The 21,342-nt window shown below is 48.9% G+C and overlaps 1 protein-coding gene across 6 annotated transcripts in view; it reads right to left on the bottom strand.

Annotated features, from left to right (window-relative positions):
• Window positions 1–193: 193 nt before the first annotated feature.
• Window positions 194–21,342, bottom strand: part of ENOX2 (ecto-NOX disulfide-thiol exchanger 2) — a 36,920-nt gene continuing 15,771 nt past the window's right edge. For 3 of the 6 annotated variants that reach the window (XM_063346648.1, XM_063346649.1, XM_063346650.1), the window contains exons 4-15: window positions 20,260–20,415; window positions 18,681–18,887; window positions 16,791–17,024; window positions 15,802–16,014; window positions 14,071–14,177; window positions 7,807–7,921; window positions 7,406–7,587; window positions 6,723–6,830; window positions 5,818–5,874; window positions 4,513–4,621; window positions 3,623–3,708; window positions 196–1,966 (exon numbers count right to left, since the gene is read on the bottom strand). In XM_063346648.1, the coding sequence (XP_063202718.1) occupies window positions 1,835–1,966; window positions 3,623–3,708; window positions 4,513–4,621; window positions 5,818–5,874; window positions 6,723–6,830; window positions 7,406–7,587; window positions 7,807–7,921; window positions 14,071–14,177; window positions 15,802–16,014; window positions 16,791–17,024; window positions 18,681–18,887; window positions 20,260–20,415 (1,706 nt within the window). In that variant the 3' untranslated portion in view covers window positions 196–1,834. Of the gene's footprint in view, window positions 1,967–3,622; window positions 3,709–4,512; window positions 4,622–5,817; window positions 5,875–6,722; window positions 6,831–7,405; window positions 7,588–7,806; window positions 7,922–14,070; window positions 14,178–15,801; window positions 16,015–16,790; window positions 17,025–18,680; window positions 18,888–20,259; window positions 20,416–21,342 lie in introns of all 6 variants that reach the window. The other 3 variants (XR_010072554.1, XM_063346652.1, XM_063346651.1) reach the window with 3 other exon arrangements.

Raw genomic sequence — 21,342 nt, 5'->3', positions numbered from 1 at the left:
CGTTTGCTGCTGATCACTCGCCAGCCTGATATTTGTGAGCGCTCTGGAAATTTCCTACAAGGACAGTGCAGCCCCGTGCTGGCAGAGGACGTGGGATGGAGCAGCTCCTTCCCTGCAGCAGCCAATGAAAGCTAGGCGAGCAAAAGAAAGCAGCAGGGCCAAGATTTGCCCATAAAAAATGTTTATTCCTTAAAAATACAGTGTTCCCCTGCAGTGACACAACTATTCAGAACATTTCTTTAGCAGGGTTTCCACCTGCTCCCAGCGTAGCGAGCCGTCAGTGTCAGGCACGTCTCCTCCATGGCCACCCCACCTTCCCAGTGCACAACAGGCACGAGGCTCTGCAAGTGGAACCAACAACGACGAGGATGATGGCTCATCAAGCTTGGAGGTGCTGTCAAGGTTAAGTTGACCTATGCCCTCCACCAAAACCACTTCCATAAAGATAAAACAACAGGCCATTGTCATAGGAGACTCCCTTCTGAGGCAACAGAAGGCCCAACATGACAACTAGACCCCCTCCCTGGGGCCAGGGTTACAGACGTGAGGAGAAAACCTCCCACCCTGGTACGGCCCTTGGAACATTGTCCATTATTGATTTTTCAGGTAGGCAGGGATGAAGTTGCAGTAAGAAGGCCAAGGGCAATCAAGAGAGACTTCATGGCCTTGGGACGACTGGTGAAGGGATGAGAGGCACAAGTCGTTTTCACTGTCTAGAGCTTGTCGATCCAGTTGGCGGCTGGTCACAAGTGGTGTTCCCCAGGGCTTGGTGTTGGGGCCAGTTCTGTCTAATGTCTGTACCAACGACACGTACAAGGGGATGGAGGGCACCCTCACTCAGTTTGCAGATCACTCCAAGCTGGGCGGGAGCGTGGATCTGCTGGAGGGCAGGATGGCTCTGCAGAGGGATCTGGACAGGCTGGATCGATGGGCCAAGGCATTTTAACCCTACATCTTACCAACCTTCTGCAGAGGGTCGGGGAGGAGCCTGAGAACACGAGGAACAGCCTTTGGGAAGGTTCAGGAGGAGAAAAGTCTGTGTTGCTTGTAGCACTTCCAGAAGCTCGGTCTCCAAAGAAAAGCAGGTGGAGAAATTTGCTGGTAAGCCATTACTGAGGACTGATGTAGGCTCTCTGCTCCACCCAGACCAACAGAAAGTTAAATACCCTTCCCATGTAAAAAATTATTTACAGACTGACTCTGCAACGCACAGCCCACCAGTGGCACTGCCAGAATCGCACTCGGCCCCTAGAGACGCTGCTTCATCGTAGCTTAACCGTGAGCAGAGAAAATACCATGATAAAGAACCAATTGTTGGGCTCAGAGAACTCTGAGCCATCTAAATCTTCTTCTGTTTAAACATATCTCAGTTTTTAATCATAGAAATGTGTAAAAAATGCCTTTTTTTTTTCCCCTTTTGGTGGTTCTAGAAACCAGAAAATGCCTCTTTGTTGTTGCTTCAGAGGACAGTCTATGGCTGTTCCTACCAGTAAAAAGAAGGTACAGGATGAGAGATTTGGGCACACAAAACACATACAACATTGGCAAAACATACAGTCAACACGCTGTGCTTAAAAATATCAGACGTGAATTTTTTTCACAAAATATATTGAACAGCACTTGCCCGTTAACAAATAACTGACCAAAGAAGCTACAGAACTTGAAGTTTCTTCCAGTGCTGCTCTGGACTTACAGTTTCACTTACATATTATCCCACCCGAGTCCGTGATGCGTGCAAGATAATCAACATGAACAGAGGTAATCCCAGGCATCCCAGGTTTTCTTGGCGCACGTTGTACGTATCCCGCTGCTGCTTTCAGCGTTAAGTCGAAGCTCAAGTCATTTTCAAGCCATCAAAGCCACAAAACTTCCACCTTTTCTCTAGGCTGGCCCCAACCCCACTCAGCTCCTGCCTGAACGTGTTCTGGAGTCGAGTCATGAGAACTTCCACTTCCGCGGTGCAAATCTGTGAAAGCAGAAGCAAAACATCACTAAAAATGAAGGGGTTTGGAAGCCCTGTAATGACGGTCAATATTCAAGCTCAGACACATTTTATCGCTAAAGCGCACCTAGGCTTTCCCCGGGCGCCCTGTCCAAATACTCCTGGCAGTAATCTCGGGACAGCATGAGTTGTGCTGCTGGCACTTCGGGGTGAGACGGCCGCAGGTACAACAAACACTAGAAATAAGGGTAAAAGAGCCACGATGTAACGTGAAGAACAAACAGGAAGAACTCCTTTCAACAGACCAGGCGCAAGAGACCTCTGCAAGTCCGCAGGCTGATGTGTTTACCTGAGCGTCAGCGAGCAATAAAAGACGACTGACTCCATCGCAGAGGTTAAAAGATGCCCTTTTCACAATAATTTTTTGCTATGCTTATTGTAGAAACCTCCAGTAGCCCTATTCTACACTGGAGAGCCCAAAGAGAAGTGCCAGAAGTCAGATGAATTACGTGATGACATTTCTTTCAGAGTTCCCAAGAAAAACAAAGGCAGCTGTTCACCTCATAGGCAAATTCTGAACTAGGATGAGAAGATAAATTATTCAATACATCTTTAAAGGGCTGGAGTGAGCCTGGAAAACACGGGCCAGCGAGCTGTGCTTTCTTAGAATGAGGAAAACTAAACAGTAAGTTATAAACAAAAGCAGCTGAAAGTTCCAATCACAAGAGACATTCCCGTGCTGGTAAGTCTCCTGTTCCTGGGGCACTTTAAGGAAAGACAACCCATGAACAGTATAGTAAGGAGAGAGACGTAATTTCCTTGAACCTTCAAAAGCCTTTGCTCAGTCCCTCCCCGTTCACTCTGAAGCCAGCGATACCCAGAAATACCGCAGGAAATAGCAGATTCTTGTTGTACTAAGGAACGTGCGTGAGCGCTGCTCTTGCTGCCCTTCTTGACCCCCGCGCCCAGCACAGGCCCTGTGAGCAGGGGCTGCGGTTCGGTGCTTATGCGTCGGGATTATGAGACCCTCGCACAGCACCCTCCTAAAAATGACTTCACTGACAGTATCAAAACAGAGACAGAAAAGGCTCAGTGAAGGGCTACAAGATCAGAAATACGGAAAAACTTTGCTCAGAGACACAAGAACGATATGACTGTTCAGTTTAGAGAAAATATATACAAACAGCAGCATGGCAGCTGTTATAAGATAATAAACAGTATGCAAGAGGCAGGCTGTTTGCTCTTTTCCTTAGAGGTCATAAGGATAAGGGAAAAAAAGGCAGCAAACTTAAACAGAATAAACAAAAATACATTTTAGATGGAGACTTTAAAGATGGAATTGACTGATGCAAAATACAGGGTTTTCCTGAATTACGCGGGGGATTACGCATGAACATCTGCAGTAAGAACATCCTCTTCAGCTCTATATTTAGGATAACGACACGCAGCGTGAGGCTAAGCCAGCAGCCGGGCTGCTTTGAGCAGCCTGGTCTAGCGAAAAGATGCCCCTGCCCACGGCGGGGGGTGGAACAGACAATCTCGAAAGGTCCCACTGTCCAACCCCACACTGTGCCCGGGGAGGGAGCAAAGCTCTTCACCAGCCGCACGGGCCAAGCACAACCGGGGCACAAACACAGCGCCCAGGCTGGCCCAGGGAACCGGGAGGGTTGGTGCACTTACCTTGCTGTCCAGGCGCTGCAGGTAGGAACAGATGTACTCTATGCTTGCTCCAAACGGGTGCACGTGAAGAAAAGTCGAAATTATTCCTGGGGAAAGGAACACCACAAGCGTTACTCTCAGGAGACAAGAGCCAGCTGAGAACACCAGCTCTCTTACTACCGGCACAGCAGAGAGGGATCTAATCGGGCATTTTTGGCCGTAAGTGCGGTGAGGTTTGGCTCATAGACTGCAAAGGAAACAACAGCCAACCAATGCCGCTGGTCGGCACTTAGAGCAAACCTCACCACTCTCACCCCTTGCAGGGGACTGGGAACGTCCCCAGCGATGAACCACACTGAGATTATCGTACACGTGGGGATGCAAGGCCCAAGGAGAGGGAAAGCAGAGCTCTCCTCCAGCTGTGCCATCAAAGGTCAAGGAGCAGGAAAAGACAGAAGGCAAATGGGGAGAGTGGCAGTGGCATTCGTGTCCCGTCCCAACAGTTTTGCAGCGCTCAATTAAACAGAGCAACCCAAGTTTGCACCTCGTCATGAAGAGACTCTGTTCCAGCTGATGGCCAGGACCGTGGATAAAGAGACAGGCTTGCATTTCTGACCACCATCGCACTCCCGTACGTGCTGACCTGGGCTGTCACTACACGCAAGCCCCCTTTACACAAGTGTGGCTTTGACTCAAAGGTGCACAGCACAAGATTTCTGCGTGAGCAATGCACAAGTTGAAACCCTGACCCCACCAAAGCTCAAGGCTTGCCTTGGTTCCAGGACTCCCACCTCCATTGGCATAACCAAAGGAACAAGTGGTGGCCAGCAGGAGCTGCAAGGCCACCTTGACGCAATTCCCACTCAGTTCGGGTCTCCAGCATCACCACCAAGCCCATCAAAAGAACTTACCAACTAACAGAACTTCTCGTTCCGATTTCACAGGACTATTGCTCAATGTCTTCTCAACTGGACTCTCCTTCTCCTGGCTGCAGGCGCAGACTCTGGGTGTACTGCTCTCCTGCAAAAACCCACAGGGCCCGTTGCAGGCGCCGGCGGCACAGCAGGCATCCTGCACACCAACAGCAGCTTGCTCAGACTCTCCAGAGTCTGTATTTTTGTTTCCCCGTTTCTGCAAGTCGTTGCATTCATCATACTGCTGTATCTACTGTTTCTTTTGCCAACAAAGCACAGCTACGTTCACGCTGCTGTGTCTGAATTATCAGCTTACATTAAAAGCCCATGAAGCTGAGCAAGATGCCACAACACACACTTTATCAGCCCTGTTCACTGCTATGACGTCTGCTCTAGAAGGGCTTTATTTTAAATAATAAAAGAAAAAACAGACTAGAAAGCAAGCCTTGCAGTGACTAATTCAGTGCAGATGTTTGTTTTTCAGATGCCTAAGCGGAGGCAATATGAGTAACGGAGCGCCCAGTGGCCGCAGAGGGTTTAGGATCAAACTGTCCTTGACTTGAGTTCGTGGTACCGAATTAAAACAGAATTTTGCATCATTCATTATCCCCCAATAAACACAAGAGTGCCCGTGATGCAAAGACTTGGTGGGTGCACTAAAAAAGACGGACGTTCTTTTATTCTTAAGTTTTATGCGGAATTCCAGTGGTCTGAGAGCTACAGACAGCTATAATTGGAAATAGCCTCCAGTCACTAGTGAAATGACTGGACTTGGGCCAATAACAGAAACAAATGGTCCCTCGGGTTTGCTTGGCGTCTTACGCCAGTGCAATTCTCAACTACGCAGACTGAAACTGTGCAGTCCCAGCCCAGGCAGGCTCTAATTTGTGTCTCCAGGAGCAAGCAAAGGTCTGCACTGTGGAAACGGAGACAGCTTCGGGCTGCCGCAGGGACTGCAGCTCAGCCAGCAGTGTCCTGCTGGAAACGCACGGGCTTTCTCTGGGAGATCCGACCGGTATTTTTGAAGGCTAGCTGAATTAACAGTGCAACAAGTTACCTTGCACACCAAAACCCATTTCTACACCACAGCGTTGCGAATACCTGCTGTTCTTCCAGCCAGAAGCTGCTAGAAATGGATAACTTCATGATTCTAATTTGTACATAAAGGCCGCCTGTATCTACCATGCTTACACACTTCACAACAAACCAAACCTTAAAAAAATCGCCCATTTTACAATGAGGCCATTACTGCCCTCAGTAAGATTCTGACTAAAGGAGCAGAAAAGAAGCTCTTAGACTTACATTCCCTTGACAATCAACTGCCTCTCTCTCCTTGTCCTCTTCATCTGCTATGCTTTGCTAGAGGTAGAGACAAGGAAAGGTTACTGATGATGGTCTGGTACTTCTGTTCTTGGAGATCAGGCACCGCAACTCCTGCGCTGAGGCTTACTGAGATACAAACCCATTTTCAGCTACTAAAAAGACATTTATTATCTTCCCTAGCTCGTAGCATGAGAAGGTGAGGCTAAAGATTGACAATCTGAGACAAGACCAAGCACTTGGCTTTATAAGCCTTGGTGAGAAACGCTGCGCAATGTCTCTCGTCTGTCCTGCCTAATTGTGTCTGTGCTAGAGAGGACAGGACCGAGCAAGTCGAGATTCACGCACGGGTCCACAATCTAGAGACACAGCGGATCACACCTGAGAAGAAACAGTTTGTAATTATGTTTAGAATAAATCCAGCAAACATAAGAATATTACAACACTGACAAAAACTTTCAATTCAACAGTGTTTTATGGAGGCCAAATCCAAACACATCCCTGAAGTGCAAATCTAAAAAATCAATGTTTGATAATCGAGACCCTTTTTTCTTATCTTTTAAAGCCCAAGTTGCAGAAAAACACATTTCAGCTGCAATGCCATTGTTCACTATAAAATGAAAGTTAATCTTTTATTTATACGGTTGCTTACGTAGATTGTCTCGCTGGTACAGGAAGCAATCAGCAAGTTCGCTACTGATATACATCCTCCAATTTGACAGGTAGTTTTTTCTAGCTTTCCAGAGACAAGTGCTCCTAACCCAGGGCTAGGGATCTTCTACAAGAGCGTAGAAGGACAGAATTCCTTCACTGCGCTCACGATGGACCACGAAATCCAAGGACTGCATTTACCACAGAGAATAAGGAAGCACTGGGATGGCACATACCTGCTCCTTCAGGTTTTCCAGTAATGTTTCTATTTTTAGTTTGTCTTCTCTCACTTTTTCTAACTCAGCTTCTCTCTTTTTATATTCATCTTGTACTTTCAAAAGATGCTGGAAGAGAAAAGATAAAACTCAGTTCTTAACCTGCCTTTCATCTCCTACTGTTTAGAGAAAATAAAAAGAATACGGGCTTTTCCACGAAGACCAGACAGACCATACTCAGAACAATTACAAGGTGAAGTATACAACAAGAAGAAACCTTTTCTACAACGTACCTTAGAAATGTCTTTGTGAACACTATTAGCGTACAAAACCAGCATGACTCTGTAAACATGGGGCAGTAATTCCATCATCAACAAGCCTTCCCCGCCTCTGAAGTAAAGCACGTGCTGTGCGCTAGACTGCAGGTAAGCACAGACTCAGCACTTCAGAAGTCACAGTATGGCCAAGCAAAGAGCACACAAGGAATCCATAAAGTACGCGTTGTTTCCGTGTGACTTATCAGTTCATAAATAATCGCTGCTTTGAATGTTTGCTGGTTTGCGGTTTTCTTGGCAACACTGGAAATGACAGAAAGTTGCTCCCATTTGCCAGTCTTGATGCCACTGCCTGTTTGTGTTTCCGCCCCACACCACAGCCCCTTTGCCTTTCGAGCAAGGCCATGGCTATAGAAAAGTCGTGCCCACCTTCTGCATGCCCTGCAGAGCCTGCTGGAGAAGCTTCATCTGCTGCTCCTTGGTCGTGTCCTCATCCCTGCTCGCTTTGCCCTGCTCCTGCTTTAGCAGCTCCACCTCGTTGCGGTAGGCGTCCAGCTGCCAGCGCAGACTGTCATTTTCTTCTTTCAGGGCTTCCACCTGCGACACCAGCGCTGGAGAACAAGGCAGCAGGGACCAAGAGTCAAAGGACTGAGGGCAAGAAGCCCGCGGGTGATCTCCCCCAGTGCACAGTGGCTCTGTAGCTCCCAGCGCCCAGTTACAAATCAAGAGTACCAAAATGAACTTCTCCCAACCATTGTTTGCGACACCTCTTTAGAAAACAAGCTCCTCTGGACAAAGAGCGCCTCTCGGTAGTAAGTGTAGATTTTTACCTGATTCTTCTGTTTCTTTCATCTCTGATGGATCTTCTATTTCTTCATCAGACATTTCCATTTCCTCCTCTCTTCGAATACCCATTAGTTCATCGTTATGAATGTTACGAATTTCCTAAGGTTCAGAAAGTAGAGGGGTTTTTTAAATACTGATTTCAAGGAACAGACTGGTTGGATAAAAAGATACTGAAATCTAAGTCTGAAAAATCCAACTCTGTGATACAAGAAAGGGGAAACGATAAAAAAAAAAAAAAAAAAAATCGGCACAGCCTATTAGATCAAGGACAATATCTTGCACGAGCCGGTCTGTCAGTTCTGCTGGTATTACGGACTTGCCATCTGCCTTCTACTCTCTGCCCAGGGCAGGCACCTCGCCTTTCCCGCAGGGTAGTTTCTTGGTGATCCCCCTCCCCGCATCTGCCCTGCCTGACGTCCACACGCCTCTCCTCGTTCAGCGCTGCCCAACCTCGGAACCTCCCCCGGGTCGCTGCCTCGCGTCCTCCCGCTCGCAGCGCACATCGAGATCAGAACCTCCCTGCCACCACGAGCTGCCCTGCCCTGCCCTGCCCCACACAACAAGGGCTGTGCCACCCGCACCCCTCCCCGGGCTCCGGCTACCAGTCCAGCACTTGACACTACACCTCCGTAGCCCCCCGAGCCCCCGGGCTCTCTGGGCAGCAGCAGGCTGCACGGCGGGGCCCTCCCTCCAGCAGGGACGCCTCTAAAGGTTACCCCTCAAGGCTGAGAGACCCCTTACCCCGCATCTTACATCTCTAACAAGGTAAGCAACAGTTTACATTCGGCCTAAAAGTATATTTTATTCCAGCAACACTTTTTAATAGATATATCCAGCTATAGCTTAATTATTAGAAGCAGAGTAAGTGACAGAGTGTTTGACCACTGTCTAATCACTGTCAAGTCACCATTTAATTACTATTCAATTATTGCTTAACCGCCATTTGATCTTCATTCAATCATCGATTAATTATCATTTGATCGTTGTTTAATCATCAATAAAACCCTTTTCATTAACCCCACAATGATGACTTCTCTTAATTCCCCTGCGACAGCTCCCCCACTGGTGATGTCCCCCCCGACACACACAGCCCGGTGGCCAGCGACCCATCTCCCTGGCATTTCTTTCTCCCACACCTTCCAAGCACTGGCCTGCACGGTGCCCGGTACCACCTCGCCATGCACCTCTCTCGCCCCACTGCAGCACGTCCGTATCCACGATCCCCAGCGCTGCCCACTGCGTTCCTCCCTGCTCCCTGCCTCCTCCACACCACTGCATGGCTGCACCACCAAAACCTACCTGAGACAGAGGTCACAGCAGCTGGAAGCAGGAATTGTAAGTACATAGACGAGGCCAGAGACAGCCTGGCCGCCTCCTGACCCTTATCAATGGCGGTGCAGCACCTGAAGGTTCTCTCCCCTCTCCCACTGTGCTCAGCCCCCACCAGTGACTCTCCCTCCGGCTGCTGGGATCCTCTCCACTCTCTGTCCCAGTCTTGGTCCACAGCAGGAATGAGAAAGGAACAGAGACGCTACCTCCTACACTGGTCCCTGAGCCACCCCAGCTCCTGCCTGTGCATGTCCTTTCTGCCCCATTCACCTCGTCCAGGCAGACCTGGCCAACCCCCCCTGCTCCTCCAGGCAAGGTCCTCTGCTCTGTCCCCTGCTCTGGAGGCAGAGCTCTGCATGGACACGCATCACCCTGTGTGCGAGGGAAGGCAACACTTAGCTCAGCCGCCCCATCCCTGCTGCGGAGTGGGACAAGCAACATTCAGAAAATGACAGTCAGTTATTGAAGGAGATGGAGATGCCATGAATACTTACTAAAGGCTAGCACAGGTGGCCAAGTGTCCCTACCCGGTGTCCATTTACCACAACTTCACTTGGTCTGTACACCCCAGAAACAGCCACAGGAGAAAATATGTAGAAGATTTGCTTATGAAATAATGTCCAGCTCTTTGTAGATTTTACTCTAATGGCCTGAAACTTTCAAAAACTCTGCTTGCCAGCACCAAGTACACATCCAAGAGCAGCCAAGAGCGATAACGACCATGCTTTCAGCTGGGATGAACCTTGGGGACAGCAATGGGGAAAGGGCAAGAACGAGGCAGACCCGAGCGCGACAGGCAGCACTGGCTACACTTCCAAAGCAACGGCTGCCTGCCCTGGAGACCACCCGTAACATGGCAGCTGGGTTGGAGATCAGAGGAGAATCTTCCCGTCGTCTTTAATTGACTCTGCTCAATAGCTAACGCAGCCTCAAAGCTGGAGATGGCTGCGCAGAGTGGAGCACGCTCCGGGGCCAGGCTTGGCTATGCCATGGCTCACCAGCGCCCTGACTGCACCCGAGGCCAGCCCTGGATGGGAGAGGAAAAAGCACCAGAGAAGCCAAATACTTGAGCGAGGCCCTTCCTAAGGAAGGGAACATGCTGGCTGGTAGCTGCCGTAGCATGGTGGTTCACCAGGTCTCAAGCTTCTGTGGCTTCTCAATGACTGCCTGCAGCTCCAGGACCTACCAGCACCGCCTGGGAAAGACACCTTAAGTCACCATTGTTAAAAACAAGACCCTGGCCCAGCCCAACAACTCCCTGCCACAGCCCCCTTCCTGAGCTGCCCGCCAGGCTGTCTGTGATGCGGTGACCCACAGGATTAAATTCTGCCAAAAGCTGTACCAAGAAGATGCATCCTGTGGGTCCACCTTCCTTTAAGAGAAGGCTCTAAGAAGGCTGAGCCCAGCAGCAAGTACTCCTGGAAGAGGCCTCACCAGTGGTCTCGCTGCCTCTTCCCACCAGGAGAACTTACCTTGGAACAAAAGACAGCTCCAAATGGAGAGAGTGCTCCCACCCCGGCATAGAAGGCAATCGCAGGAAAGAACAGGAGCACTAGGGCTCAAAGTGGAGGCATAACTGGAATCAGACTCTCCGCCTGGCTCATCAGGTATAAAAGGAAATGTTAGCTCCTCCTCTAGCTACTGCGTAAGGTTTGACTCAGTGGGATTTGAAAACCAAGTCCCAGAAGTGCAGTCTCACATGGAGATCACAGCTGAAAACTTCCTAGGAAGACACGGTCAATTAGAGTTTTCCAACGTTGTGGAGGATCGATCATCTGCTCCTTTACCAGGCCACTGGCTGGGTATTATCCAGCTCGACAGATTTCTCCCAGGTCGCAGCTATGCGGGGAAGTGGCCTGCACATACCCAACCGAGTGGTGATCACAGAATCACAGGGTTGGAAGGGACCTCTGGAGATCATCTAGTCCACCAGCCTGTCAACTTTGCCCAGATTTAAATAATCTTAAAGGTGAAAGATGACTTCTGGCTTTGCTGGGATAGACTTGTTTTTCATGTTTGTAATAGGGAACTCGATACTTGAGAACAACGCAGAACCATAGGAAGACTTACACTGGAGGGACGGGATGCCAACCGGAGGGACCTGGACAGGCTGGAGGAGTGGGCCCATGTGAACCCATGAGGTTCAACAGGGCAAGTGCAGGGTCCTGCCCCTGGGTTGGGGCAACCTTTGGTATCCATACAGGCTGGGGGATGAAGGGATGGAGAGCAGCCCTGCCGAGAAGGCCTTGGGGATGGCGGGCAGTGAAAAATTGGACACGAGCCGGCAACGTGCACTCGCAGGCCAATCGTATCTGGGGCTGCATCACCCACAGCATGGCCAGCAGGTGGAGGGAGGGGATTCTGCCCCTCTGCTCTGCTGAGACCCCCCTGCAGTGCTGCCTCCAGCTCTGGGGCACCAACAGCAGAAAGACACGGAGCTGTTGGAGCGGGGCCGGAGGAAGCCACAGAAATGGTCAGAGCTGGAGCCCCTCTGCTGTGGGGACAGGCTGAGAGAGCTGGGGGGGTTCAGCCTGGAGAAGAGAAGGCTCTGGAGAGACCTTACTGCAGCCTTTCAATACATAACATGCAGAGAGGATATTGTGCCACCAAATTTGCACTCCCCATGATGGCCTTTCGATACATAAAGGGGGCTTACAAGAAAGACAGAGAGAAACTTTTTACCAAGGCCTGTAGTGACAGGACATGGGGCAACGGTTCCCAACTGAACCAGGTTCAGACCGGACATAGGGAAGAAAAGATTTGTGATGAGAGTGGTGAGACACTGCAACAGGTTGCCCAGAGAAGCTGTGGGTCCCTAACAGAAATCAGTGCACACGCCTGACGGACCGGCACGCTGCAGGGATTTGGGCAGAACAGATGTGCTCTCCAGCCTGGGGGCTCTACTTGAGAGACAGACCCCTGAATATTGCAGAAGAGAGATTTGAGAAGGAGTAGCTGAACAGCATTTCAGCATCATGCTGACAGAGTAAGTGAACAAGATGCTGTGGTTGAAAGCTAACCTCGCTCTTTATTTGCTACTCTACAGCTTCTGTATTACAGTCCTTTTTCCTACGAATAACCAAGCACTTCAGAACATGTGTGTCTACAAGCAGCGCCTTTGCCCGGGTGGGGGTCATGAAGCATCTCCAGACTTCCAGCTCTACAGGCAGGCTCCCGCGGGATGGCTGTGTGCTAGAAACACTGAGTGCAATCCCCAGCTGCGACCCAGAAAACTGGTCTTCCAGAGAATTACCGGGCAACGTTAGGCAAATGCCTCTTCACTCGGTGCCTCCCCCTTCCCCATCTCAAGAGGGTTCATTCACTACTGGCTACATGGGGCTCTGGAAAGGCACTCGACGAGCCCCAGCACTCAGCACCTTTGCTTTGCAAGCACGCGAATTGAAACAAAGGAAAATGAAAACCCAAAGCTGTCATGCAGAGTAGGATTTGCCACACAAACCTGACTAATCAGCAGTGTGTGCAGACAAGACCCTCTTGGCTGTTGACACATCTGTCACGGGAACACTTGGACAATGGTGCCAAACACCCAATTCCTTTCCAGTGCCTCAGCCGCGGCTGCCACCTTACGCATCCAGATTGATGTTCCCAGCACAGCTTTGCTGGGCGCTGCCAACCCACTGGGCTGGAAACCTTCATAAGGTTATGCTGAGATTAGAAAGCATCTGCTCTGCCTGATGTGTCAGAAGACACACAAATGACAAGATCAGCTCCAAACTGCTAGCATTTATGCAGTGAACAAGGAATGTTTCCAAACACAGGAGCATCTCCCTGGATTAGGATAAAAGGCAGGTATTTTTCATAGCAGTTCTTTTCTACACTTCAGATCTGGGTCCTGCTACTTCAAAAGACTCTCTATTGCCAGTGGTAGAAACCTGATTCAAGCTCCATCCTACTTTAAAAGCTTAATGAGCAAGAAAAACACCATTTCTTTATCTTTCCTCCAAAACTATTGGTACCCCGGGATGACAGTACTTCTGTTACCACTTCCCCTTTCTAGGGAAGGGACACAGAAATGAGACTCCAGGGGAGACGAGCTCTGACCAGAAGATCCACCATGGGGCGCCTCTCGGTCACCCTCCACGCTCCCAGGAGCACAGCTGCCTCCTCCCGTCGTCCTCGGGCCAGACAAACATCAGGATGGGCCCCGCTGCCAGAGGCAGCCAGCAACGCGACATCCCTACTACGCAGGGGACAGAAGGCAGCGTGTATCGCATCACAGACTCCAGGACAAGCATCTCCCAAAACCATCACTTTCCCGGGAGACCGCCTTTCTTTACCTTAGCTTTATTTTTCCTGACGTTGTGTCTGACTGCAGTAAGATTTGATCAGATAAGGGACCGAGAACTACTCTTCCTCTTGCAGGAAGGGCAGTTTGAGCGACATGCCTTCTTCCATCGTCCCCATCCTTGTCACCACCTTTAAACCCCGTATTTCACTAGCAATGTGGCTGCATGGGGTAAACACGCAAATATGAGAACATGCTCCCTCAGGGTTTGCAGACTGTCCAGCTCTAATAATTTCCACCCCTCACTCTGTCAATAAAATGTGATAAAACAGATCTCTGATGACGCTTAGGGTTTGTTGGTTTTGTTTGGTTTTTTAACCTCTCTCTAGAAGTCCCTCTTGCTTTAACATAAAAACCAGCAGAAACCAGATCAGTAATTATTATTATTGTGCACAACTTCAATCAGCATACAGATCTCAATGCATTGCTACTAGTACCACAAAGACCAAGAGAAAATTGATTACCTGTAACACAAGAGACGACTGAGTAATTCCCATCTTACACTGCGAATTAAGGTGGTGTTATCCACGCGAGCACTGTGCAAACTTAACATCAATATCCTGACAAGAAAGAGACTGTGCTGGAGGATCTAACACAATAAAAAATTACCAACCTCTGCTTGTTTGCACCACACGCTGATGTTCTTACGCTGAGCTTTCGTGAAATGGTCCCAAGCCTTTTGTTTGGAGGCAGAATGGTACACGGCCACTATCTGCTCGACTGTAGTATCAAATCAGCAGTCAAATCAGGCCAGAATATCATCCAGAGAGGGCGAACAAGAGGAGTAAAGGAGTAAAAAAGTGGAATCAGGCAGGTGGTTTGGCTAACCTTTTCTTATAACACTGTACTGTGCTGCAGCTAGGCTCAGGAAAGGGACGCTGCGCCTGGAAAGAAAAGTGTGGACTTCACCAGGCCAGTGTCAAACGCCCACAGAGTAACGGTCAACTGGGGAAACGGCATCTGCGCTCAACTGGAAAAAAGGCAGGCACAGGCTGCGCTGAAAAATATTGAAATCCGCTGTGCAACGCTGCCTGTGAGTGTAACAAGCACACCCGGGTAGCACTCGCTCTCTAAAATGGGCTGGTTCGGTACAACTGTGAACGCTGGCACTTTGGGACTGCACCCACGGGGCAGAAGAGCGTCCAAAGGACGGTGCCACAGCCCGAGCACGACCACATCCCGCCCGGGCTGACCACGGACAAAGGATTCTGGCATCAGCCATCAGCTCTTTTAGTTCCTGAGATTTATTCCTTCTATTTCTCTAGAAAATCTGAGGGTTTTGGAAAAAAATAGAGGTTTTTTGGAAATACAAAGCGCTTCTCCTGCATGAGAACTCACCCAACAGCAGAAAGCACATCTATCTAATATATTAATTATTTTTTTCACCCTTGTGATGTTGTGGTAGGCACAATTCTTACAAAATAAGATCAGCTATCTGCCACTTAGATTAACCTGAGTGGCTGAGGTACCAGTGGGCGTTTTACGGAGCGGAGCTGAGTGCTACTGTCTGTGACTACTTACTCTGCAGGCCTTACTGTATTTCCCTCTGGATCGTGTGCCCGTATTTTTTACCATGAACGGAATTCAAAAAAAATAACTAAAAATTAAGTGTTAAACAAATAAAAGCCGAAACTATCAAATATAAATTTTTATATGAATATAACGTTCACAACCCAGCCAAGGGGCTCAAGGAGACTTCATACAATTGTGGAGAAGGCTCTCTGAAAGGTACTCTTAGGAAAAAAAAAAGTAAAAAAATAATTCAGACTTACTAAAGAAAGGATGTTTAAGAGGCAATGAATGGTTTGAGGAACTGTTATAAATCACATCTCGGAACTAATATAGCCCATGCCTCTTCCTTGATTTCATGATTTAATAAAGAACTGGGATTTGAAAGACCCAGGCTCGAAATGCTGTTTCGCACCAGGTTTTCAGCTGTGACTGAGAACAGGGTGTTGGGAACACTCTGCTGCGTCCTACCTTTGGCGAATAAATCCTGCACACTTCGCTGAGGCACCAGATTACCAGGAACTTACCTTGTCTGTGCACAGAAGTGGAGTTGAAAAGATGACAGAACTACTAACAGACTATAATTAAAAGAGGAAAAAAATTAAGAATTCACTCTCTCCTCCCCCCAGATGTGGGCTCTTACTCCAATAAAAAGTACCACATGAAGCTTTTGCCAAGTTAATGACACACGCTAATAAATTAACTGTAGCTGCACGGAAGCAATTGCTGCTTCTTTTCCTGGAGCCCTTTTAGCATGGCCTCTCCAGAGTCTAGAAATTAAGCGTCTTCCCTACAACAACAGACAAACGACATTCAGCGCAGAAGCACTACTCACACTGAACCAGAATCCCTGAGAGCGCGAGTTTGAATTTCTCTTTAGCTTCTTCCATCTCTTTCTCATGAGCTGCCTTCTCGTTCACCAGTCGGCGAATGTGGCTGTTGGCCGACTGGATCATGGAGTAGAAGTTGTTGGCCGTCCTCCTGTTCACTTCTCCCCGCTCTATCCAGGTCAGCAAGGTCTGGATGGCTTCCAAGAACTTTGTGTCATCTGCAGCGAGAAAGGACACCTTTACACCACAGAAGTCCAGGGCCGGCTGCGCAGCTTTCAGACCCTTCTCAGGCACCACTGAACTGCTCTCTTACTTCGGGCGACTAATTACAACTCGTGAAAGCACGGTATTATCTGAATACAAGGCTATAGAAAGGGAGGCAAGCCAAACATAAAGCTTATGGAGCAAACCAGCTGCTGAGGTGCAACAAGAGGACACCAACTGCTGGAAACCTACCGGAAAACTTCATACGTCTCTTCAGATGTACTCTTTCATGAAAGAAAATATCCTCCAGCTCCAAAATAATCAGGCCACACGTAGGTCTTAGGCTTCAAAGGTCTTAGGACTTACACTACTCCTTTTAACATGCACAAAAATGGTTTGGCAGAAACTATCGTACTCTAGTATGGGTTTGTTTTTCATAGAATTATAGAATTGCCCAGGTTGGAAGGGACCTTTCCGATCACCTAGTCCAACCATCAACCTAACACTGACAAAAACCATCACTAAACCATACCTCTAAGCTCTACATCTACCCATCTTTTAAGTAACTCCAGGGATGGTGAAAAGACCACCATTTACAAAAAGACCAACAATTCTGAAAAAGAGATGGCCAGGAGAGCTGCTGTGTGCAGGCTGAGGGCTCAGCCTGAATGGGCTCAGCAAGGCTTAGATGGCACCATCATTTCCGTTCAGCAAGATGAGCCCTGGAGAATACAAGCCTCTGTCCCAGCATCTGCGCAGAAGGGTGGCCATGGCCCACAGAACCACTTACCTTTCAGCTTTTCAGCGACAACACTGCACTCGTGGTCGGAGTAATGGACAACGGGAGGTGGGGAGGGCGGGCGGAAGCGCTCCTCTTCCAGCCTCCTGCGATGGCGCTCCTCTCTCGCCAACATCCGCTGCTTGCATTCCCACTCGTACAGATCATCCCGAGCCTGAGCAAAATCCACATGCAGGCGCCCAGTATCCTTCTTGTCAGTGCTGGAGCCCAGCCTGATGCGATAGCCTGGCAGTGATGACAGCAGTGTTCAGAGGGGACAGGTGACACACGTCAGGCTCCAACCACCCACCAGTGTCCACCTCTCGTTCCTACAGAGCCAGGAAGGCCCTGAGCAGAAGAGGTTAGTGCACAGAAGCAACGCTGGAAAAGGAAATATTGTTAGGGGGGTTGCTGCTATCTGCCTGTGCTTTGCACATCCTAGGCAAGCTCTTACTTGGGATGTTCCTCCACTAAACAGGTCCGGGGTCTCGAGTAGCAACTGTTTAATTGCATGTAACCTCTTCGTGCTGCGGGACTAAGCCCAGCTGCTCACGTGGGGGAGGCAGAACTGACTTGGATTCTTCCACACTTTCACAAACTGCAGAAGCTGGGGATGGGAAGGGTGAGGTGAGACACGGCAAAGAGAGCAGCACATGGGTGGCGGTAATCTTTGGAACAGCCCCCATCACCCGATGGGAGCAGGGATAAGGTCAGCAAAGATGTACATCCACTGTGTGGGAACTCTTCTCACTGCCACCAAAGTCTGCAGGACTCCTCGTCTGGATGCACAAACGTGCTAAAGGCTCTCCTCCATCGTTAGGAGAAGCACAGGTGGGATGTAGGGAAGAAAATATTAACTACAGAGAGGCTTTGTACAAAGAACAAACCCAGAAACAATGCTCGTGTGTGGAGGACGCTGATGGCTGTGCACATGACCACGGGTTTGGGCAGGAGGAACTATAATCAGAGAATGCCCGCAGCTGGAGAAGCTGTGCTGGCCATGTAGAAGGGGTAATCGCAAAGAGACACAGCTCTTACTAATGGGACATTGCAAGTCTAACTCAATTCAACAGTCTCTGGAGTGAGATGCAATGCTTACGATTAGCCAAAACAGACTACAGAAAGTTTTCTGTTATTTTAAACAGCAAAGAGCATTTCCCTCACTTATCTTGACCATCTCATCTCTCTGGAGATAGTACTGTCTTTGGAGGTAATACCCCGGTTTGTTAATACGCTGAAAGGATGAATTTGGAAGGGATTTTTAGCATGAAAATAGAGTATTACTGTATTTTCTAGAATGGTAAAGAGTCAGGTGGAGAGCCCAGGCTGCTCAGGGCAGATGTAACGAGCAGAGCAAACACGGGCTTGGCTGGAAACGCACAACCTGCCAGTCACAGAGTCTGTGAACACCAACAGCAAGGTCTCTGTCCTCCAGGAAACAAACCTCTTAAAACCCTACAGGCACAGAACAGGGGCTCCCTAGGCAAGGGGAGCCCAGGTGTTTCAGCTCTCATGACTAACAGGGAAAAAAAAATAATTGATGAAAGTCAAGCACACCATCCATTTAATTGAGAGCAACTGCGAATTTTTATAGGAGCCTTAAACATTATCTACAGAATCAACTGGACACTGCTCCAGGTAAGATGGGGATCTCTGATTGTACCTCATCCCAGTATTTTGCAGAGGTTTGCAGTACCCAAGGTAGCAAAGCATTGCTATCTCTCCTGTCAGGAGCTGTTTTCATGTATTTAAGCAGAAATGCAAAAGCAGCAGAACGAGAGGCAAACTGACACATTAGACAAATATTCCAATTGCAACAAAGCCTGTCATTATAACCACAAAGAAGTTATTACGTCTCTGTCCCAGAATCTAAGCTGCCATCCGAGATAGAAATACACCTACCAGAAAGATAAAGTGCCTTGTCCACCATGAACTCTTCAGCAAAGCGGATATGACAGAAATTCTTCTTACTCTTCCGAATAGCTATGACTTCCCCGCACTGTTCAAACACTTCCATGATGATCTGCTCAGTTCCGTTTTCCGGCAGGCCTCCAACAAACACCGTCTTGCACCCGGGGGGCCTCTCTCTTGTTGCTGGAGGGGGCAGATCTGAAGAGAGGAGGAGAGAGAAAGCAGACCAAGTCAGTTTTTGCTTTGTCAGCACATGTTCCTTTCATCTGCCCACCTCTCCCAAGAGACGACCATACCTTCCTGCCTTCCTTCAAATGAACACCTCGCATTTGACTTTACTACAGATTATTGCTTGGTAATCTAAAGTCTCGCCTGCCAGAAGCAGGTTGCCGAGTGTGCCCACCTACCACCTCTGACACGGCAGCACCAAGAGAGACCGCATGAGACCGCTGTGACTTGAAGTGTTTCTCCAACACCGAACCCATTCCCATGCCCAGGTGCCCACCTGGCAGTGCAGTGAGACCCTCCCAACTCAGTACATGAAGGCTGAGAAGGACTACGCGCTTGCTGCCTGGTGTTTCTTATGATCTAGAAAATCCTAAATAAATTTCAGTGCTGAGATCTATCGCCCCTGGTTAAGTTCACAGAATTACACTACTTACATATTTATTTAACAAAACAGTTGTATTACATTCTTTTAATTCTTTGGCATATTTCCAGCAAAGTTCTTCCAAAAGCAGTTATTGGATTATTTTCTTTTTCTTTGGAAATGGCTCCTTTTGGTTCCCACATCGAGCCTGACCACTGACTTGCTACAGCCTTACGAAACACCACCCGTAACCTTCTTTGCTGTACACCCCCGGCTTCTGCGCCAACGGTTCCTCTTAACGCCCCACTCTTACTTCACAAGGGAAGCTGCAAGACGGTGCCCGGCCAGGAGCTCGCGCAGCCCAGTACCAGCTTGTACCAAGGGTCTCCAGGAAGGACTCATACGCTCTACGAGATGCTGAGGTTCCCCTTCTCAGGATAACACTGACCACAACTGCTAGGTTTCCCCTGAAAACCCAAAATCCAAGTCTAATCCCCTTCCCAGTACACCTCCACAACCTTATCAAACATTCCTTCTGTCTGCTTTCCAACTGCCTCTGCTCTCCTTCCATCGCATTCTGCAAAACCCAGCGCGTGGACCACGCTGGCTGATCCAGCCCCTTACCTCCAAGAGCTCGCCGTCCTTGAAGCCTTAGATAATACATGCAAGAATCACATCATGAAGATTAGAGTTCAAATATCCAGGGACTGGAATGCTTTCTTCCACAGTCCCTATCAATCTGACAACTGAAAAGGCTATTTACTGAAATGGCAAACACTCAGTGACACAAACAGGCTCTTCCTATTGCTTCGTCACCTGCTCGCCAGCACCTGGTCCATGGTGACCCCCCCAGACCTGCTATGTCTATGCAATGTAATGGCTCTCCTCTCGTGTACAATTTTTATTTTCTTTTTATATACATACACACACACAGGTATTCCTGTATAGACAGAAACAGGAAAAAGATAAAAAGGGAGTTACGTGGGTTCGGTGGGAAGAGAGTGCAGCTTTTGCAGTGAATGATCTCCTTCACAGCAGGCATGTCCGGAGGGATGGGAGGTGGGACAATCCCCAAGCCTGGCATCATGGGGTTGATGGGAGGGATTCCAGTCATCATCCCAAGAGCAGGATCAAAATCTAAATGGGGGAGAGAATAAGGGACTCAGGGAGTGGTTTGGACTCATACAGTAGCTGCTTATGCAGACAGCAAATGGAGTACTCTCCCCACATGTGGCAGGTAAAATTACCTGAATAAACAGCAACAGAGAGGGGATGTTGTAATACAACTCACCAGAACTTTAGATTTTCACCCTTAGAACAACTTTTTAAAAACTGTTTCATTGTTGATTGCTTCAGACAAATACGATTTTCCCCGTTCAAGCAAACTACTACCTTTTCCAATCTGTAGACACCACCTCCATCTAGTGTCAAAACCTTCCCCCGTAAGCATTATATTATCCATAAAAAGCAATCTGTGGCATATGGAAGCAGTGTAAAACCTAACCCGCTCCGGTTTCATTAGTTTAGTAGAGCAGACAGCTTGTGACCCAGGGTGAAGGGCATCACCTTGCAAACCAGACAGCCCCGTCCCTGAAGGGCTGGAAGGACACTCACCAAAACTAGCATCCTGGCCTCCAACTTACCAACACACCTTTCAGACTTCCTAGATTTAGACTGGGATGCTCTTTACTTCCCACCCTTTCAGCAACATCTCTGCCAGTAAACTCAATGCCAGCTGTGGAGCATCAGACCAGTCTGACAGTGCTGCTGGTGCGGGCGGGCCAGCGCCTGGGCAGGCAGCAGGTACCAGAGCTGGCCCTGAAGTAGCCCTCCAAGCAGGACGGAAGCCACCCCAGGACAGCAGCTCTCCACAGCACGTGCCCTGTTATACACAGCCTTGGCATCCTCCTGCTAAAAGCACTCCTGAGATGGTAAAGAAACTCTTCGTCTCCGTCGACTGTGCTCCAAAGCGCCAGCAGGGAGCGACCTGGACCCTGCCCATCGCTGCCTATGGAGAACAACTGGAAGGAAGACGAAGAGCCAAAGCTCCCATGCTGAGACAGC

Source organism: Chroicocephalus ridibundus, chromosome 9 (genome assembly GCF_963924245.1).
Source record: "Chroicocephalus ridibundus chromosome 9, bChrRid1.1, whole genome shotgun sequence".
Taxonomy (NCBI): domain Eukaryota; kingdom Metazoa; phylum Chordata; class Aves; order Charadriiformes; family Laridae; genus Chroicocephalus; species Chroicocephalus ridibundus.
This window is presented reverse-complemented; position numbering and strand designations above follow the sequence as displayed.